Below are 20040 nucleotides of genomic sequence, written 5' to 3'. Positions count from 1 at the left end.
TGTGATAAATTTCTGATATTTTCCACAATGACTGCAAAATTTTTATTTTTTTCAAATAAATGTTGAAAATGTCAGCTGCAAATTTGGAGATATTTGAAAAAGTGTTTTCAAACAAGGCAGATGTTCCATTTTTAAATAAATCTTTGAAGAAAACACAGATGTGATTGTAGGGGAGTTGCATGTTAGAGCAGGTTTCAGTGATGGTAAAATGTTTTCTAAACTAGCACCAGATGTGTAATGTTTTTCTGACGATGGTTTAGTTAAATGTCTGATGGAGACTTAGGTCACACAGTGCTGAGATGTCTCAATGGCAGAAAACCAAAAAACTACTTTTGTGCTGACAAACAATAATGTATAAAATGTGGTTTTCTGGTTGTTTGTAAAGCTTCATATTGTGAACTCAGTGTGTCATCGTCCACCTTAACGTATAAAGTTTGGTAGTCTAAATCCCCCCATCAGTTTAGACAGCTCTAAGAGAGTTTTTTTTAAACTCAGGGATTTATCCAAAATAAATGTAGATTTTCTGCTATCTGTCTGACACATTGATCACATCAAATCTCTCTGTGTATTTACAAACATTAATAATGTCCCATATCAATCTATCATCTATCTCTATCATCTATCTATCTACAGTATCTATCTATCTATCTACCTATCTATTTATCCATCCATCCATCCCTCTCTCTCTATCTATCCATCTATCTACCTATCTCTATCTCTCTATCATCTATCTATCATCTCTCTATCTATCCATCCATCCATCCCTCTCTATCTATCTATATCTATCTACCTATCTCTATCTCTCTACCTATCTATCATCTATCTATCCATCCGCACATCCCTCTCTCTATCTATCTCTATCATCTATCTACCTGTCTATCATCTCTCTATCTATCCATCCCTCCCTCTCTCTCTATCTATCTACCTATCTATTTATCTACAGTATCTATCTACCCTCCGTACCTATCTATCTCTATCATCTATCTATCTACCTATCTATCTCTATCTATCTATCTATCTATCTACCTACCTACCTACCTATCTATCTATCTATCTATCTACCTATCTGTCTACCTATCTATCTACCTATCTATCTATCTATCTACCTACCTATCTATCTACCTATCTATCTACCTACCTATCTATCTATCTACCTATCTATCTATCTATCTATCTACCTATCTATCTATCTATCTACCTATCTATCTACCTATCTATCTCTATCATCTATCTATCTGTCTACCTATCTATCTCTATCATCTATCTATCTACCTATCTATCTATCTACCTATCTATCTCTATCATCTATCTATCTACCTATCTGTCTACCTATCTATCTCTATCATCTATCTATCTATCTATCTACCTATCTATCTACCTATCTGTCTACCTATCTATCTACCTATCTATCTCTATCATCTATCTATCTATCTACCTATCTATCTATCAACCTATCTATCTATCTATCTATGAGGGGACTGGACCACCAGTTTTTTATGTCAAGTTAAAATAATTTAAAACTTATATATTTGTGTGCGTTTCTCATTCGCTTTGGTTCATTTCTGACTGTCTTATTCTTTAGGATCTGCTATGACACTGACATGTTCAGTGACACAAATATTTACTTTTGAAGGATTTTGAACAAGAGAAAGATTTTGCATGTGATCCATGGTGTTTTGATATGAATTGTTTTGAGAAATGCACTTACTGTTGTGCAAATGGTGAGGATGATAAATATATAAGTGAGGAAAAAAACATACCTCAGAGAGAAAGGGACTTTCAGCAGTAGACGGACTGTGGAAGGCAGCAATTTTCAACCTTGGGGTCGGGACCCCATGTGGGGTCACCTGAAATGTCTAGTAATTCATAGTAAAAAAAATGATAATATTACTGATTTTTTAATTCTTTTTCTTTTTTCAAATTAAACAACACACAATCTGTATTCTATACTTTTGTTTTGTCAAATATAAATGTAGTTCTAATTTGATTGAAAAAGCATTGAAAAATAAATAAATAAATATCTGAGCTTGCATAACTTGTCACTAATCCTGGATACTCTGTATTTGTAATAATACAGTATATAAAAACATCATCAAAAACCAATTCTAGAAGGAAAAAAAAAAAAAAAAACGTCTTTAGGGTCACCATAAATTCTTGATCTCAAAATGTGGTCAAGATCCAAAAAAGGTTTGGAACCCGAACCACTGGTGTGAGGGTTTAATTCCCACCTGCAGCCACGACCTGGACAAATGTTCTTAAAAAGGTACACAGGAGGAGAACATGCAAACTCCATACAGCAGGGATGTCTAACTAATTTTGGTTCAAGGGCCAAAATCGAACTAGTTTGATCACAAGTGGGCCACAGATTTTAGGCGGGAAAACAAACAATTTCAACAATAATGTGCCCAAATTTGCACTTCCAGTTATAAATTAGACATTGAAGTCTGTGTCAAGCAGAAATAAACGAGTGTTATGAGTTTGTCACACCACAGAAACATGTCATTGACCACTGAACCAAATTTGAAAGATGAAAAAAATCGCTAAGTATATAAAATTACGTCTCAAATTCATGCAAAAACAAGCACTTCTCTCTGCTCTGAGACGCTGGGGGCGTGTCAGTTAGAGGCACTGGGACCACGCCCACACGTGGGAAGGGCCTATGTGTATAGGAGAGAGCAGTGTGAAAGTGGCTCCAGCGTTGATAGTGCTTCCAAAAGTGCTCGAATCGGGCCAAACGAGGTCTCAGCGGAACGTCGTCTCCGCCCGAGTCCGAATATGTGCATCTCTCCCGGGTAGAGTCAAAGCGCCCACTAGAGGCAAAAAACAAAATTGTGGTTTATAAAAGTGCTCATTTCATAAAAATGTGGCACCAGCGGACACGTTTCATTCCCCTGAGTCCAAATATGTGGTTTGTTTTCGGCTAGGGGCCGAATTATGCCTGCTGGAGGTCGTGGAAGTTTGGTGTGCTTCAGCAGCAGGGGCGAGTTTATGCTAATGAGGGCTCCGTTACGTAACACGGCACTGATTTCTGACCCGCCCATGAAATACTGAACACAGACATTGGAAACAGTGTTTGAAGCCTAGCTCCACAATTACATTATAAATGGTTGAATGGCTTCGTGCATGTTTTAAGGAATACATTTATGACCTATTTCATGTGTTTAGAAGAAAATGTCAGAATTTGCCCTACACGGTCTTTAAGTACAGAAACCATCAACAATGTCTAAGATTAAGTGACAGATACCTAAATGTCTTATTTTTTTTTACTAATTTTTATTTAATTTGGGGGGATTTTGTGGAACATTTTGAGAAAAATTGCAGGATTTTGAAAAGGTTTTTAGTTCTTTCAACAACAATTTATGACTGAATTATTATTATTATTATTATTATTATTATTATTATTATTATTATTATTATTATTTTGTCATTTTCACTTTGTCCAGCGGGCTGAATCAGATGCTCTGAAGGGCCGGATTTGGCACCCGGGCCTCGAGTTTGACACATGTGCCATACAGTAAGTGGCACTTGGCAGAAACAAAGACGAGTGGAGGTCAATTATAATTGTAATCACGTAATTGATAATTAATTACAATTATGGCATAATTATAATTGTAATTTAAAAGCTCTGTTGCTGTCGTAATTGTAATTAGATTGTAATTGAGTTCCGATAATTTACTTTGTAATTTTAATTGCCAGCAAATCTCTATAAACATTTAAATTATAATTTCATGCAAAACTAGGGAACCGTATTACATTTCTATGTACAGTTCTACACATATGTAGGTAACAATTATTAAAATGTGTTTTTTTATCAAACTTTCCAACATTTTACCATTAAAGAAACATGGAAATCAATGGGTAAACTGACACATAAAAAGCTCAGATGCTCACACCAAAAATATTAAAAACCTGTATTTTCATTGTTGAGGAAGAAAACCAATAAATATGAAATAAATGATAGATATTTGTTTTTAATGTATTTTACAGCTGATTTAGGACCCCTTATTATAATAGATGCTAACAGAAGACAAACTTTTATTTGGTTATTTTTTACAAGCTCAGTAATAGTAATTCATTGTAATTGAGAACATAATTGTAATTGACTTTCTGAGGATAAAAAATAATAATTGTAATTTAATTGTATTGGAAAAAATGCTGGCAACTATAATCTTAACTGAATTGTAATTGAACATGAGTAATTGAAAACGTAAATGTAACGGACCCCATCCCTGGATGCTGGTGGTGATGAAGATGATGAAGCTGAGGTCTTAGCGTGTCTGGGCGGGGCCTGGATCCGCAGAGCTCCGTCCCTCCTCCTGATCGTCTCCAGGCCGAGGAATGGACACCTCAGAGCGGGCTGCATCTCCACCAACACTGGGCCCCGGTTCGAGTCGGTGCTGGTAATGATGATGAGGAGGATGGTGATGAAGACGGCGAGGAAAAGGATTCTTTAGCGCGTCACAGAGCGCGTGCACGGCTCACACAATCTTAGCCTTTGTTTGGATGTGAACGTGCGGAGTGGAGCCGCCATGAAGCTCGAGCCTATGCTGCTGTGTTCCCTACTGCTGATCTACGGACCGGTCAGTGTGTGTGTGTGTGTGTGTGTGTGTGTGTGTGTGTGTGTGTGTGTGTGTGTGTGTGTGTGTGTGTGTGTGTGTGTGTGTAACTGTGTGTGTGTGTATGTGTGTGTGTGTGTGTGTGTGTGTGTGTGTGTCTGTGTGTGTGTGTGTGTGTGTGTGTATCTATGTGTGTGTGTCTATCTGTGTGTGTGTGTGTGTGTGTGTGTGTGTGTGTGTGTGTGTGTGTGTGTGTGTGTAACTGTGTAACTGTGTGTGTATCTATGTGTGTGTGTCTATCTGTGTGTGTGTGTGTGTGTGTGTGTGTAACTGTGTGTGTCTGTGTGTGTGTATGTGTCTATCTGTGGGTGTGTGTGTGTGTGTGTGTGTGTGTCTGTGTCTATCTGTTTATTTGTGTGTGTGTGTGCGTGTGTAACTGTGTGTGTTTATGTGTGTGTGTGTGTGTCTGTCTGTGTGTGTGTGTGTGTATGTAACTGCGTGTGTATCTGTGTATATCTGTTTATTTGTGTGTGTGTGTGTGTGTGTGTGTGTGTGTGTGTGTGTGTGTGTGTGTGTGTGTGTATGTAACTGCGTGTGTATCTGTGTATATCTGTTTATTTGTGTGTGTGTGTGTGTGTGTGTGTGTGTGTGTGTGTGTGTGTGTGTAGTGTAGAAAGTGGGTCAGTCTGCAGCATCTCTGTCACAGACACAAACAGAATGTGCTCAGGCTCCAGAACAGAGAAGTATATGTGAATAGACATAGACATATGAATGGATGGGTTATATTACACACACAGACATACTCAGACTTTATTACTATCAGCCCTGAGAATAGGTGGAAAGACAGGGTTGGGGTCAATTACAATTCAATTACGATTACAGTGACCTGCATTTTTTCCAAATTACAATTCAATTACATTTATTTACCCTCAGAAAGTCAATTACAATTACATTCTCAATTAATAAAGTTCAATTACAATTAATCACAATTGCTGTCTGAGCCTGAAATAAATAACCTAATAAAATGTAACCTTCCTCATGTGTTAGCTTTCTGTTAGCATCTCTTATGATGAACGGGTTCTAAATCAGCTGTAAAATACACTAAAAACAAATATCTCTCATATCATTTATTTCCTATCGATTGGTTGCTTTGTTAGGCTTCCTAATCAATGAAAATATAGGTTTTCATATTTTTTGTGTGGGCGTCAGAGACTTTTTTGTGTCACTTTACCCCTTAATTACATTTTTTTTTAAATAGTAAAATGTGAGAAAGCTTGTTCTGAAACATATTTTAATAATTGTTAATAACTACATATGTGTAGAACTGTGCATAGAATCGTATCATGGTTCCCCAGTTTAGCCTTCAATTATAATTGACAATTTTTATATAATTTTCCTGGCAATTACAATTACAAAGTCAATTATCTGAACTCAATTACAATTTGATTACGATTACAACAAAATTATAATTACACCATAATTGTATTTAATGAGGAAAGATGATTAGTATGAGCTCAGTTTGTAAATGTTAGATAATTATTAGGACAAATGCATGACAGACAGACAAGCAACACATTGTGTATTTTAGTGGCCTTAAAACAGACATAGGCTACTGGCGGCCCTGGGGCCCCTCCCTCTAATTTTAAGCAGCCCCTAAAGTAAATACACAAAATGACTTAAAAAAACCCTAGAAAATTACAGAAATATACACAAGAGCAGTGGTTCTCAAACCTTATTTGGCTCAAGTACCCCCTTTATCTTTTTTCTGAGTCCAAGTGCCCCTTGTCTTTGTTCTACTGCAACATTTTGCTCAGAAAACTATTTAAACAACTATAGAGAATAATGATGGAATGAACGAGTGGCAACACACATTTTATAGAATGCCATTTTGTAAAGAAGTGGAAAGAAACAGTATTTAGTGCAGTGGTTCCCAATGTTTATTGGATCATGACCCCATTTTGAGATCAAGAATTTCTGGCGACCTCAAAGACATTTTTTTTTTCTTCTAGAATTTGTTTTTATTCATGTTGTTTTTACTGCATTTTAGTTTAGCTAGATTTATATATCACAAAGTCAAAGTATAGAAATACAGTTGTTTAAGATTGTGTTGTTTTAATTAAAAATAAATAAATAATTTAAAAAAATCAAAACTAGATTTGGATTTTTCAGAAATTTCAGGCAACCCCATATCTGGTCCCGAACCCAAGGTTGAAAAACACACATTTAGTGCCTCTTGAATAGATATATTTTTATAGTTTTTATCATTTCTGGTCTTTTCCCTCCTGATGTAGGACCAAGAATGACACTTGATTTGTTAACGTTCCTCTCTCTCTCTCTCTCTCTCTCTCTCTCTTTCTCTTTCTCTCTCTCTCTCTCTCTCTCTCTCAAATACCGCCTATAGTGCCATCGCGTATCCACAGGGGTACACGTACCCCCATTTCAGAAACACTGCACTAGACAATATAAATACACAAAATAACTCCAAAAACTCACAAAACGGCAAAAAAAATCTGAGGAAAACAAGCTAAGTAGCTAAATGACTTCAAAAACACACAAAGTGACAGTAAAAACACAAGAAAACAACAGAAAGAACAAAATGAGAAAAAAAATACACAAACTGATCACAAAAAAACAAAACAAAACACAACAAAAAAAATACACCGAAAGCCCATGAAATGACAAAACAAACCCATCGTTCTTCCCCGTATAACGTAAAGGTCTTTATTCTAAATGCTGACATAAATGTTGATAATGTGGCCCTCACATCACTAAATCACATTTTTCTGGCCCCGCTGTGGTCAAGGTTTCTCACCTCTGCCTCAAAATATTGTTCAACAAACTGACAATTATCATATTAAACTATGTTTTATTTGTTAAATAACTGAAAATGAAAGCTACCTTGTTCAATATTAGGCATTACTTACATTTTCAGCATTGATCTTCTGTGTTTCAACTCCATGAATGTGATAATAAAGAGAAACACTTGGAACTATTCCTGATTAATGAATGTTCTAGTTTCACTTCAAACATGTAGTGTGAGCTCACTGATTGTTCTGACCTTATGTGTCAGATGTCTGCAAAAACTCAGACTTAAACTTACTTTAGGCCTCATTCACATGACAAATAAACATCTTATTTTCAGATATTTAAAAAAGTAAAAGCTACTGATAAAACTTTGGTATTATCTGTAGCTTTAAAATGCATTCAAAATGTCAAATATTGATGTTTTACAGGAATTTAGTTGAACAAGTTTGTCAAGATTTGACATTTTTGTATGTTGTGCTATGAAAGAGTTGCAGACACCTTGTTTATGTCTGTCAAATGTATTTAACAGAAAATGAACATTAAAGAGAAAATGCTCTTGAACTGTTCAACCATGTCACGCCTTTTAAAATACATTTTAATGGTGTTGGTCTGTCTATCGTCTGTGATTATCCCTGCGTTTTTATGTGTTTTTGTCAGTGATTTTTTTCCTCTGTGTGTGTGTGTGTGTGTGTAGGTGTGTGTGTCTATGATTTACTCTGTTTGTCTGTAAATGTCTGTCGTTGTCTTTCAGTCTTTGTCTGGTTCGTTATTTCACTTTGTCGTAAAAACCTTCCCAGTGTGTGATTCATGTGTGTCACCTGCGACAGCATCAGCATTCATTAAAGCTCTGGCTTGGTTTCCATGGTTACCCTGAACTCCTTCTATTCTTGTTGTCGTGGAGACGAGCAGGAGGGTGGTTTGTGTGTACAGTCTTCATTCCCTGTAACTGAGCCTCAGTGAAGCTCCGCCCCTTCAGTTAGCCAATAGGAAACAACACAGAGAGGAGAACCCATCACCTATTGATAGCAGTTAGTTTGATTATCTGAGTGAGTTTATCAATAGATGGATGGAGTGCGTGTGTGTGCGTCTGTTATATTCTGTGTAAGTTTGTCTCCTGACGTGACTCCTCCTCCCTGCAGGGCTCCTGGGCGTTCCAGGCCCACGTGGACAGTGAGGGAGTAATAATGGCGGTGCTGGACAGCTCCGACCTGCAGGAGAACGTGACGTGGTACGGTGTGCAGATCACCGGGGAGGCGGAGCCAGTCCGCCTTCCCTTTGGAAACATCAGCGAGCCTCTGTTGTTTAACTGCTCCACCCACGGTCAGCGCTACACTGTGGGACTACTACTGGGACAGGCCCCGCCCAGAAACACTGTCACTATCATTACCAGTAAGGAGAATCATTTATTTTAACACCAACCTACCAGTTTTAACTCCACCCACACTTCAGTCATCGAAGCCTATTTTTCATTTAACCCCTGCCTGATCTCAATTTGAGTTTTTGTCAAGCATTGCAGTTTAAACATGTGCTCTTGTTTAGATCGTCTATGCAGACATCATTTATAAAAAATAAAAAGCACTGACTCCTGTATTTTCTCCGTAGTTCATTCTTAAATAATGTTTTATAAATGCCAACTCTATTGCTTATTATAGCACTTTGGTGCATTCATTCATAATCATTTATGAATCACAGTAGCCATCTGTCAGCCCTGAGAATCGCCTAAGTCCTTTTTTTCTTCCTTTTCCGACTTTTTTCTGATGAGTTGACAAGTTTGGCCCAGCGTAGGGAAGCATCTTTATCAGATATTAATAATAATTTGATTGCTGCTGTATTCATAAACATTTCTCATGTTCATTGAGTGTAACTGTATTTACAGTAGGACCTTGGGCTTTGCCTGTTGACATACCATTTAATGTCTTCTGTAGCTTATTGAGTGTCAGCTGTGTTTAACAGATTCCTTTGTTCTAAAGTATTTTCCTTAATGCTCAGCTTGTTAAAAAAAGCCTCACTGTCTATTTTAGAGAAATCAGCTTTTGTTCTTGTTCTGAGGGATTTATCCCTGTTACGCTTTAGTTGATTAGTGAGGAAATTGACCCGATTCGTTGTCTTAAAGTGTCTTAGTTGAATAAGTGATGAATAACTGGGGCTTTATACATCTCACTAAGTTATGGAGTTATTCTATTTGTGGTTTCTGTTTCTTATTATATTATTTTACCACTTAGTACAGGGTTTCCTGCTTCCCACAGTAAGAAAGAATGTATACATTTGGAGAATTTTTAATTGTTTTTACATCTGTGAGATGCCATCCTGAAACACTTTTGGTGGAGCAAATTTTTCTGTAAATTATTTATTATTTGATGGATCTATTGACAAGTTTAAGACTGTATTGAAATCACTTCCAATGATAGTTGGGGGTGATTATTGTGTGCGCATGACCTGTTTTAGCTTGTGGGTGGAGTCCTAGGACCTGATTTATGCAAATGCAGTGGTGGACAAGAACAAAGCTAATTTCCTTAAAGGCACATCGTGGACTTTTTGACCTAAAGAGTTGATCTATATGAGTTATTTTAAATGATTCCTCAGGCCGATATACAGCGCTTGACAGTATCAATGCTCCGAGCATGGCTTCCCTCTTGAAATACCGACTATGTAAGTTTGGAGGAGACGGTCATGTGGCCTGGAGAATGCTTGGCGATCACTTTACGACAGTCACGTGACCACAGGCTCGGTTATATATAGTTCCCATGTGATGTCACAACATACGGGCATTTACCAATCCGGCGCCATTGCTGTGCGCAGCTGAAACAAGTTGGCTTTTGTTTACAGCCAAAAGAGCACAATATGGTAGTTTTGTGTTGGGTTGATGGTGTACTAATCGCCGTGATAGATCAGTTATGGTACGTTCACACCAAATGCGTTTCGGACGTCAAAATCGTGCCTCACGTGCATAGTTGAATGCTTGTACTCATTGAATACAGACGCTTGTCACCAGTGTCGAAGATGCTCGGGGCGCGCGTCCAGCGCGCCGAGGGGAGGGGCTTCTCTGTTGCCGATGGTGTTCATAGAATTGATGATATTGTGGCGATCAGTTACGTTCATAATTCACCCAGTGACTGTGAAGTGGTGGGGAACATTGTGTTGAGAAGGCTGTGTTTCTGGTCTGATGTTTTTTGGTGTGACTCAGTGTGTTCACTGTGATGTTAGAGGACTATAGTGTATGGTTGAATGGGGAATAAAGTTTGAACGCGCCGCCTTCGACTCCCGTTCATCGGTTCTACATTATTGAGCGAGTGGCTTGGCTTTATTCGCACCTCGGCGCCGTTTCTAGATTCACCAGAGCTACGTTCAGACGAGAGTTGCTTTCAGTGTTACATCCGTCTCTCCTATGGCCAGTTTGATGACATGCTCGCATCCCCTACCAGGACCCCAACTACAGGCGCTCTATTCCAGCAGAAGAGCGCCTGCCCATCTGTCTCCGCCTCCAGTTAGTGTTTTTTCTTCTTCTCATTATTCTGAATACGTCACGGTTGGGGAACGCTCCTGATTGGTCGACACGCCGTGATATGCCACAAAAGTTCAACAATCCCAACTCCAGCGTCGGCCGTGTTGAAGGCGCTGGACGCACATCAAAAGCGTCCACAGCGTGAAAAGCTTCAAAACGCACCGCTACAGTCTATGGGCTGGAGGAGCAGCTGCCAACGCCACACTTGGCGACGGGGGCCGATGACTGCGGCGAGGCCAGGGAGTAGGGGGGAGCGCCAGGACTCCGGCGGCGGGAAGAGGAGGGAGGCGGTGGTGGCTGCTTTTCCAGCACATAGACTGTAGCCGCGGCGCAAGGCCAGCCTCGCTTCGCACCCTAGCCCGACCGGCCTAGCCCTTAGAGCCAATCCTTATCCTGAAGTTACAGGTCAACTACTGTCTGCACACACAATCAAAACGCAAGGAAGGCTGGCCCGACTGACTGTTTGTTGATTTTTGCAGCAGTGTTGCGGCGCTTGTGGCCACTTGGGGCGCTTGCGTGAAAGTTACCGGTCTAGTGCCCCTATTGGCCAAAAGTTACACAGTGTGCCTTTAAGTAGTGTTTTTAAGTATCTGTACTTAACTTGAATATTCATTTTTGGGAATAATTCTTACTTTCACGCCACTACATTTGAAAGCTAAATATTGCACTTTATTTATTTATTTATTTGATAGGGACATTGCACATTAATGAACATCAGTGTAAAACAAATGTAAATATGCCGGATTATAGCTACAAAGCTAGGTTTCATCCGTAGTCCCTAGGTAGGCAAATACATAAGAAATGACAACATACTATAGAATACAACACAACACAACGTAACACAACACAACACAATACAGGCAGCACAGGGAAATGTTCAGAGTCTAGTGGTCACATGACTGGTTTCTTTTCAGCCGTAGTTTGATTTGGGTTTTAAAGCTGACCAGTGTAGGACTCTCCCGTATGTGCAGAGGGAGACTGTTCCAGATGTTAGTGGCCCTCACAGAGAGAGAGTTCTGTCCATGGGTAGTTCTTCTGAAGGGGACCTCACAGTCTCCTCTGGAGGAGGCCCTAGTTCTCAGACCACTTGAAGTCTTAGGTTTGAAAAAGGCAGACACAGGAGGTGGGGCTAATCCATGTAGCGCTTTGTAAATGAAGCATACATACTTAAAGTTGATAAAACGTTCAAAATTTAGAAGATTGTACGTGTTTAAAATATTGCATACATGAAATGAATTAGGTTTTTGGTAAAAAAACTTTAAGAGATTTTTTATACAAAGATTCAATTATTTTCAAATTGGTATCAGTGGTGAGAGACCAACTTGTGATGCAATATTCAATATGGGATAAAATCATTGAATGGAGAAACATTCTAGCTGCACTGTGTTAAAAAGGGTCTGATTTGTTTAAAATTTTTAAGGTGAAATTTAACAGTATTGGCAAGTTTTCTTATATGATTTTTGAAAGATAGAGTGGAGTCAAGTGTCAGACCAAGATACTTGAATTCTGTGATGAGTTGTAGTTCTTCTCCTCTCAAGAACACGCCGGAATTTTTCATCACTTTTGATTGCTTGGAGAACATCATACAGACCGTTTTTAGAATTTAGAAGCAAGCATGATTTACATAGCCAGTCATTTACTTGTTCCATGGCTGAGGTCAGAATAAAAGCTACCTCTTTAGGGCTCCTTGCATCGGTATAAATTACAGCGACATCTGCATACATTTGAAAATTCACATTATTACATGTTTTGGGAAGGTCATTTATGTACAGTGAGAATAATAGTGGACCAAGTATTGATCCTTGCGGCACACCGACTGAGACATCCAGGATCGATGACTTTACACTGTCAATATGTATACATTGTTTTCTTGAAGCTAAATATGATTTAATCCATTGAATTGCCTCTGGCGAGAAGTTGAAGTCTGTTAATTTTGTTAGCAAAATTTCATGGCTGACAGAGTCGAATGCCTTTTTAAGATCAAGGAACACTGCACCAACACAGGGGTATATATCCAACTTACTTTTTACATTTTCTATAAAAAAAGCTGTTTGCTGATTCAGTGGAATGTTTGCTCTAAAACCAAATTGCATGGCATGTAAGCCAGAGGGACTACTGTATAAATGTTCATTTATAATATTTGCTACCCATCTCTCAACAACCTTGGAAACAACTGGAAGTATACAGATTGGCCGATAATTGGATATATTCGTTCTGTCACCAGATTTAAAGATTGGGGTGACTGTGGCCAGTTTCCAGGACGATGGAACAACTCTCTGTTTAAGTGATAAATTAACCATGTGTGTTATTGGTGCAATAAAAGACTCTTTGCATAATTTTAGAAGATGAGTGTCCAGTCCATGAATGTCTTTGGCTTTTGAATTTTTTAGTGAACCAATAATTTTGGATACTTTATACTTTATACTTCACTACTTTGTTGTGGATGACGTCATTAATAAATACATCTACTAGACTTACTATTTATTTGTGTCATGTTGAGCCTGTTGAACAGCTCTTTATTAATTCTGTGAATAATGATGATGTAGTTTTATTAAACGCAAACCTAAATGCTATAATAGTTCACAGAGGTGTAAAGAGTGCTGATATATCCTACTCATGTAGAATACTGTTACTAGATTGAAATTGTACTCAAGTACGAGTACAAGTAAGTCATACATAACATACTCAAGTACAAGTAAATAATTCAATGAAAAAGTACTCAAAGTAAAAGTTACTAGTTACTTTCACCCTCCACATTTATTCTTGGTTATAAATCACGGTTCCCTTGCATACAGTAAACATCTCATGTATAAACTTCAAAAGGAAAAGACCAAATCTTTCACAATTTGAACTTTATTTATTTTCCACAAAGGCATCTGTGTAAAATGGAAGGTTTGTTCAAAATGTACAATTATTTTTTTCAAATAAAAAAACAAATGAATTCAATTCAAAATAAAAAAAACAATTATCAGGCTCTAAATATAGACACATTTATGAACTCTAAAACATGTGCCTTCATAAACTGTTTATAAAGAGACCACAAAACGGAAATAAAAAAAATAAACACAAAAAATGATCATTTACTCAGTAACGGTTGGGTGTAGAAATGTAACAAAGTGCTTTACATCTTTTAAAAGGTACTTAAGTACAAATAAAATTACTGTTTTAGAAATGTACTAAAAATGTACAAGTACCCATAAAAGCTACTCATTTACATTAACATTAGTACTTTCATGTTACTTTTACCTCTGGTAGTTCATGAAACACCACACAGTGTATTACTGTACTGTAAGCATGTAACAGATTGTGCATCAGTGTTTTTTTATTTGCAATTATGATGAGGATATTTTAATTACTTTCAATTCTTAAGTATTTTTTTTTTTTTCAAATACTTCATTACTTTCACTTCATAAGTAATATTTAGACTCAGATACTTTTAGTTGTATTTGAGTTGTTTTTGACAAGGAGTGTCTGTACTTTCACTCTAGATATGAGATTAACAACAGACAAATAGGTCACAAATGTTGACAATTTTTTGATTCATTCATTCAAAAAATGTTGAGTCACCAGAAAAAATCCATTCTATCCATTGCCTTTAATATGACCGACATCGCTTCCTCCAAAGAAAACTGCACCCATCTGTGCTAAAGCTGTAACAGTTAGTATTTACCTGCCTGGTAAATAACCACAAAAACAGACACAGCAATCGGTTCCGATTCAGTAAATCACATTTTGTCTCATCCTCCATTATTTTTCCTTCCTCTAGCGTGTGAGCACAAACACCATCTCCTGTGTTAGCAGAGCGCTGACTGCTGTTATCTGTCTCCTCAGAGCCACTTCCTGTTATCAGTGCTCAGATCTCTGACTACAGAGACGCTCCAGAGACTGGAGTGGTTTTCCAGCTCGACCTTCCGCTCCAAAACATCTTCAGCCGCGTCAACATCAGCTTCACAGAGGGGGCGGAGCCTCGTTCCATGCTCTACAAAGGTAGATGGAAAGGGTTGAGTATAATATTGGGCGGATATAGAGAATATGAAGTGCTGGGTAGTGTAAGAGAGAAATAGCTCCATAAGACAGGATACAAGCTGCTTCTCCTGAAAAAAAGAAGATTAATATAACATTAGAGTTGATTTTTAACGCCCAAGTAGGTGTTCACTTAATGATGTCTCTAAAGTTGCCTCAGTTTTTATTAAGGATGCACCGGAATGAAAAAACCAAGGCCGAAAACCGAAACAGAAATGATTATGGACAGGGTTCCTGTTTTAAAAGGCATTAAATTTATGAATCTAAAAATATTGCCTTAATTGTCATTAAAATGTCTTAAATCAGTGTTTCAAAAATCTTCAATTTTAACACATAATAAGTATGATTTTATGATTCTAATTAGTCTCACGTTTCAAACTAAATGGTAATATTTGTTTTCAAAAATATATATAATTTACCGTAACATCACGCCACCACAACAGCGGAACCAACTAGAAAACAGTGAAGAGTTTGCAGCAGATGGGTTTCATGCAACTTATTAGTACCATTTCATTTATGGCTCTGAATGTGTACTAACCTCACTAAAATTAAAACATTGAAATAGTATGAATTAATATCAATACTTCAAAGAATAAATCTATTCAAAAATAGGAAAATATTTATTTTGCACTGACATTCCAACAATGCACAATATAAAATAGAAAAAATAAAATGTACATGACCCCACTCATACATCATACATATTAATGTACAGGCCTTTAACTGACTGACCTGCTGAAAGAGAGTAAATATATGTTCTCTCATGAAAACACAAAGTGTAATAAAGTTCTTGGTGCTGTATTTAATATCTAAGCACACATCTCCAAGATTCACACTGTGTGATAAGATTGTGGCGTGCATCATTTCTAGTGCGCGCTGGTTTAGGGTTAGGGTTAGTTAAGATTAATCCCATCCAAGTAATGATCTTTATAATGCGGGCCAAGTACGGTTGCCAGGGGCGGACTGGCCATCTGGCACACCTCGCTTTTTTTTTTTTTTTTCTACGAGCAAGTGCAGGTAGCCATGGTAACAGGTGGCAAAAAATGGTCCAAAAGTGACAAAAACATAGCGAAAAAAAGAGTGAAAAGTGACTAAAATGGGCCAAAAGCAATCAAGAGTGGTAAAAAAAAAAAAGGTCAAATAAAGAGGAAACATTTTGTATTTAATGGCAAAAGTTAGCTTAAATGGGCAAAATGTGGCAAACAATAATGAAAAAGGGTAAAAATTTGGAACAAAAAGGGAACAAGTGGTATTTATCGGGAAAAGGTAGCATATTTGGATTAAAAGTGGCCAAAAAAAAAAATCAAAACATCCTGTTTCGGTCGGCTTTTTTTAGTTAGAAAAGTGTTTTCAGCCATCAAAAATGGCCTAAAAGTGCTTTTTCGGTTTTCGGCCAAAAAATCTCGGTGACCGGAATTTCTATGCATCACTACGTTTTATGTAAGTAGTTAACAGCCCATAATCAGGAAGTAGTGTTTCCATGAATACCGGTCCCTCTAATGCTCTGACAGCAGATATTTTCTGCATCCTGCAGATTTCCACGGAGGCCATACGGTGTTCAAGCACTGGTTACCAGGAGTGTGTTACCACAACATCACCTTCCAGCTGATCTCAGAGGTCAGCGCTGACCAGAGTGTGATGGTCAGCCGCAGTGACATCACACATATACCTTTACAGCACCGTACAGGTGAGCCCGGCCAGGTAGTCATAGAAACCATCAGTCCTCAGCAGGGTTGGGGTCAATTATAATTGTAATCACGTAGCTGATAATTAATTACAAATATGGCGTAATTATAATTGTAATTGTAACGGGAAAAAACTGTTGATGATGTAATTGTATATTAATTGTGATTGAGTTCAGATAGTTGACTATGTAATTGTAATTGGCATGGTTATTTTATAAAAACTGTCATTTACAATTTAATTAAACGCAAAACTGGGGAAACATGTTACAGTTCTATGGCTTACACATACGTAACTCACAATTATTGAAATATGTTTCATATCAAGTTTGCCAATCAGATCTCTTGAGGATTAATATACCATTACATAAATTGAAACTGAGGAGTTTACTGACAGAAAAAGATATTAATACCAATATTTTCACGGATAAGGAACCCTAACAAGGTAACCAAGAGATGAGAAATAGATTGGATGATAGATAATATTATTTAGTGTATTTTACAGCTTATTTATTAGAGGCTCAGTAATTGTGATTAATTGTAATTGAACTTTGGTAATTGAGAAAGTAATTGTAAATGACTTTCGGGGGAAATATTTAATTGTAATTGGGAAAAATGCTGGTCAATGTAATTGTAATTGAGTCATAATTGAACATGAATAATTGAAGATGTAATTGCAATAAAAAAATATATAATTGAACTCAACACTGGTCATCAGTGTATAGAACACAGATGTGTCACACCTGTGTGTGTTTTCTAAACTCTGTGTATACCTGTGTGTGTGTGTGTGTGTGTGTGTGTGTGTGTGTGTGTGTGTGTGTGTGTGTATCCATCAGTACCGTTACCACCATTCAGCCTCTCCCATAAGATTCTCCGTCTGAGCCCTGAAGCTGCCGAGGGTTCCAGCCCTTTCCATTTGGAGGACACTCACAGCCCCTCCCGTCAGGTGCGTGAGGTTTCGCCCATGAATGAGACAGGAAGCGCTCACGTGAATGACAGCTCGTCAGCTAACCTGACAGGAAGTGCTGCCAGCATGGGTGGGAACAGTAGCCGGATTGTGGAGGTGGAGCCTGACAGCTATTGGCCAGATACAACCATGGTGTCTCCCACTGACGACGATTTTATAAATGGCGTGTTGCCCGAGTACGAAGACGCCAATGAGCCTGGGTCATCCATGGGTTGGGCTGACCCCCCTGTCCTGCCCCCTCCGCTTCCCCCGCTCTTACTGGAGCTGCGTTGGCTGTCCCCTCCTCCTCCCACCAGCTATGATGGATTCAGGATCTACATCTACAGAGATGGTAATCACTGACACACACACTCTGGGCTAAGGAGACGGTAGGAGTTTGCTCTGCCAATCAGGAGACTCATTGGTTCTGCCATTTCGAATGTCTCAGTCCTTGGTTTTATTCAGGTACTGAACCTGCGTTTCCTTCTTAGGTAACCACACAGAATCAGCAACAGTGGACCAAAACACTCACGAATTCTTCTCAGAACTGATGGCGTCAGGAACATATCGAGTCCAGGTGAACACACTCAGTTCCTCTGGAGATTGCGACGCCCGAGAAAATAGTGCTGACTCCGGCTTCTTCTTCTACCTGGGTAAGACCTGCCAGGCAAAATGTACCGTTCACCTCATCCTGATGCATGTGTGTCTTTATCTCAGGACCCAGTGGTGAGGTGCTTGATGAGCTCCGGGAGTCTCCGAAGGCGGTGAGCGTCCGGCTGCTAGACTCCAGCACGGCTGCTGTCTCCTGGGGGCTATCTGCTCAAAGGCACAATGGCAGCATAGTGTCAGTGGTTTCAACCACTTGTCTGAGACCTAGTATGAGCCAGAGGATGGAGAGCAGCTACTGTAGCCAGGTAACACAACTTACCAAAACATTTACACAACGTTTCAGAGTGTTACACATGACAGCGACAAAATGTCAACATGGTACTTTATTATTTCTAAAATTGGGAAATTTGGTCCTTACAGCTGACAATAAAAGCTATAATAAATAGTACAAAAGCAACATGAAGAGATAAAAAATAATCATGAAAGGTATATATTATATATAGGGCTGTCACTTCAATGCATTCATTGCAATTAATTAATTACTGGAAAAAATAATGCACTAAAAAAAAACTGTTAATCACTTCTTTTTTTTCCACCCCAAACAGCGCAGAACCTTTCTCATTTGCGCGTTCCCAGTATACCCATAATACTGATGCATCAGCTACAATGGTAGAACCTGAGGAGAAGTCTTTGTGCGCATTAATTTTAGTTTAAAGAAAAAAACACACCCGATGGAAAACTAAAGCCCAGTTGTGTGCAAATTATGCAAGAAAGAGTAGGCTCTGCTAGCCTCTAGCCTTCCAGCTGAGCTTTTCCACCTCAATGCTAACTATGTAGCAGCTAGCACAGACAGCGATCCTACAAACGGTACATTAGACCGAGCAGACAGTGGCCCATACAATCTACTGTGGACGAGATGACAAGGTTCAGAGCCAAAATGAATAAATCCATAAGTGTCAAATGATAAAGTCAGTGGATAAATGATTGTAGTGTACAGTCGACCACTCTCGGTCGTAAAGGATTTGGGCGGGGCTACTACTACTACTAGAAGTGATTGCTTTATTTTGTGAACAATGTTATTTTAATGTGCTAATTTGCAGCGTTGTGATTGACGGATCCGTTTTATTTATTTTATATTATCTGAAGGAGAGAAAAAGCAACAAGTTTGGTGTTCAATAATAAAAGTGTTGTTAGTGTTTATGATGTGCTAACTTATAGCACTACATATGGACCTGATGTTTTATTTCATTTTTGTTTTCTATTATTTGTAGATTGACTTAAGTACATATCAATATTCCCCTTGATGGTCTAAACTAAAGGTGTCAGCAGCCCTTGGGTCTAGTCTCACATACAGAAGAATAGTCTGTTAAAAACAATAAATTACTTTATAAAGCCACTTTGTGATACATCAATCTGCCACAATGATATAATTTAAATGAAAATACCTCAAGTTGAGGTCGTTTCTCAGCAATTTTTATGTGAGATTAAAGAAGAGATTCATTAGATTAATTAATCACAGGTCATAATTGATTAATCGCACAATATTTTTAATCTATTGACAGCAATAATTATAGATTAGATGAGTGCTGAAAGGATAAACTCTTTCATTTTGCTGGAAGGTCAAGCATTGTCAGTTTTGGATTTGAATGTAGTGGAATCCTGTTGTCCAAAATGGAGTAAAGGAATAATCAATGTGATGGACTTGAGAGAAAAGTGTTTTTTTCCCAGTGTTAAACTGCACTCCCCATAGGGAATTCAGTCTCAGACCTGCCTTTTTCCCCTCACCCCCCCCCCCCTGTTTTTATCACACTTCTCATCTAAACAGTGTTAAATTCCTTGTACTGTTCTAAACTGTACCTGGAAAATAAAAACCTTTCTGATTCTGATTCTGATGTCAGAAGAATATTAAGTGATGTT

The 20040-nt window shown here is 38.2% G+C and overlaps 1 protein-coding gene across 5 annotated transcripts in view; it reads left to right on the top strand.

Moving 5' to 3' along the window:
* Nucleotides 1-4289: 4289 nt before the first annotated feature.
* Nucleotides 4290-20040, top strand: part of ptpro (protein tyrosine phosphatase receptor type O) — a 42516-nt gene continuing 26765 nt past the window's right edge. For all 5 annotated transcript variants that reach the window (XR_003674385.1, XM_028451597.1, XM_028451598.1 and 2 more), the window contains exons 1-7: nucleotides 4290-4580; nucleotides 8501-8750; nucleotides 14695-14850; nucleotides 16421-16573; nucleotides 17405-17866; nucleotides 18006-18167; nucleotides 18232-18428. Coding sequence is in view for 4 of the 5 variants with exons in the window: in XM_028451597.1 (XP_028307398.1) it covers nucleotides 4530-4580; nucleotides 8501-8750; nucleotides 14695-14850; nucleotides 16421-16573; nucleotides 17405-17866; nucleotides 18006-18167; nucleotides 18232-18428 (1431 nt within the window). In the remaining variant the exon portion in view is untranslated. The remainder of the gene's footprint in view (nucleotides 4581-8500; nucleotides 8751-14694; nucleotides 14851-16420; nucleotides 16574-17404; nucleotides 17867-18005; nucleotides 18168-18231; nucleotides 18429-20040) is intronic.

Source organism: Gouania willdenowi, chromosome 6 (genome assembly GCF_900634775.1).
Source record: "Gouania willdenowi chromosome 6, fGouWil2.1, whole genome shotgun sequence".
Lineage (NCBI taxonomy): Eukaryota > Metazoa > Chordata > Actinopteri > Blenniiformes > Gobiesocidae > Gouania > Gouania willdenowi.
Note: the sequence above shows the minus strand (reverse complement) of the source record. Positions and strands in the feature narration are given on the sequence as shown.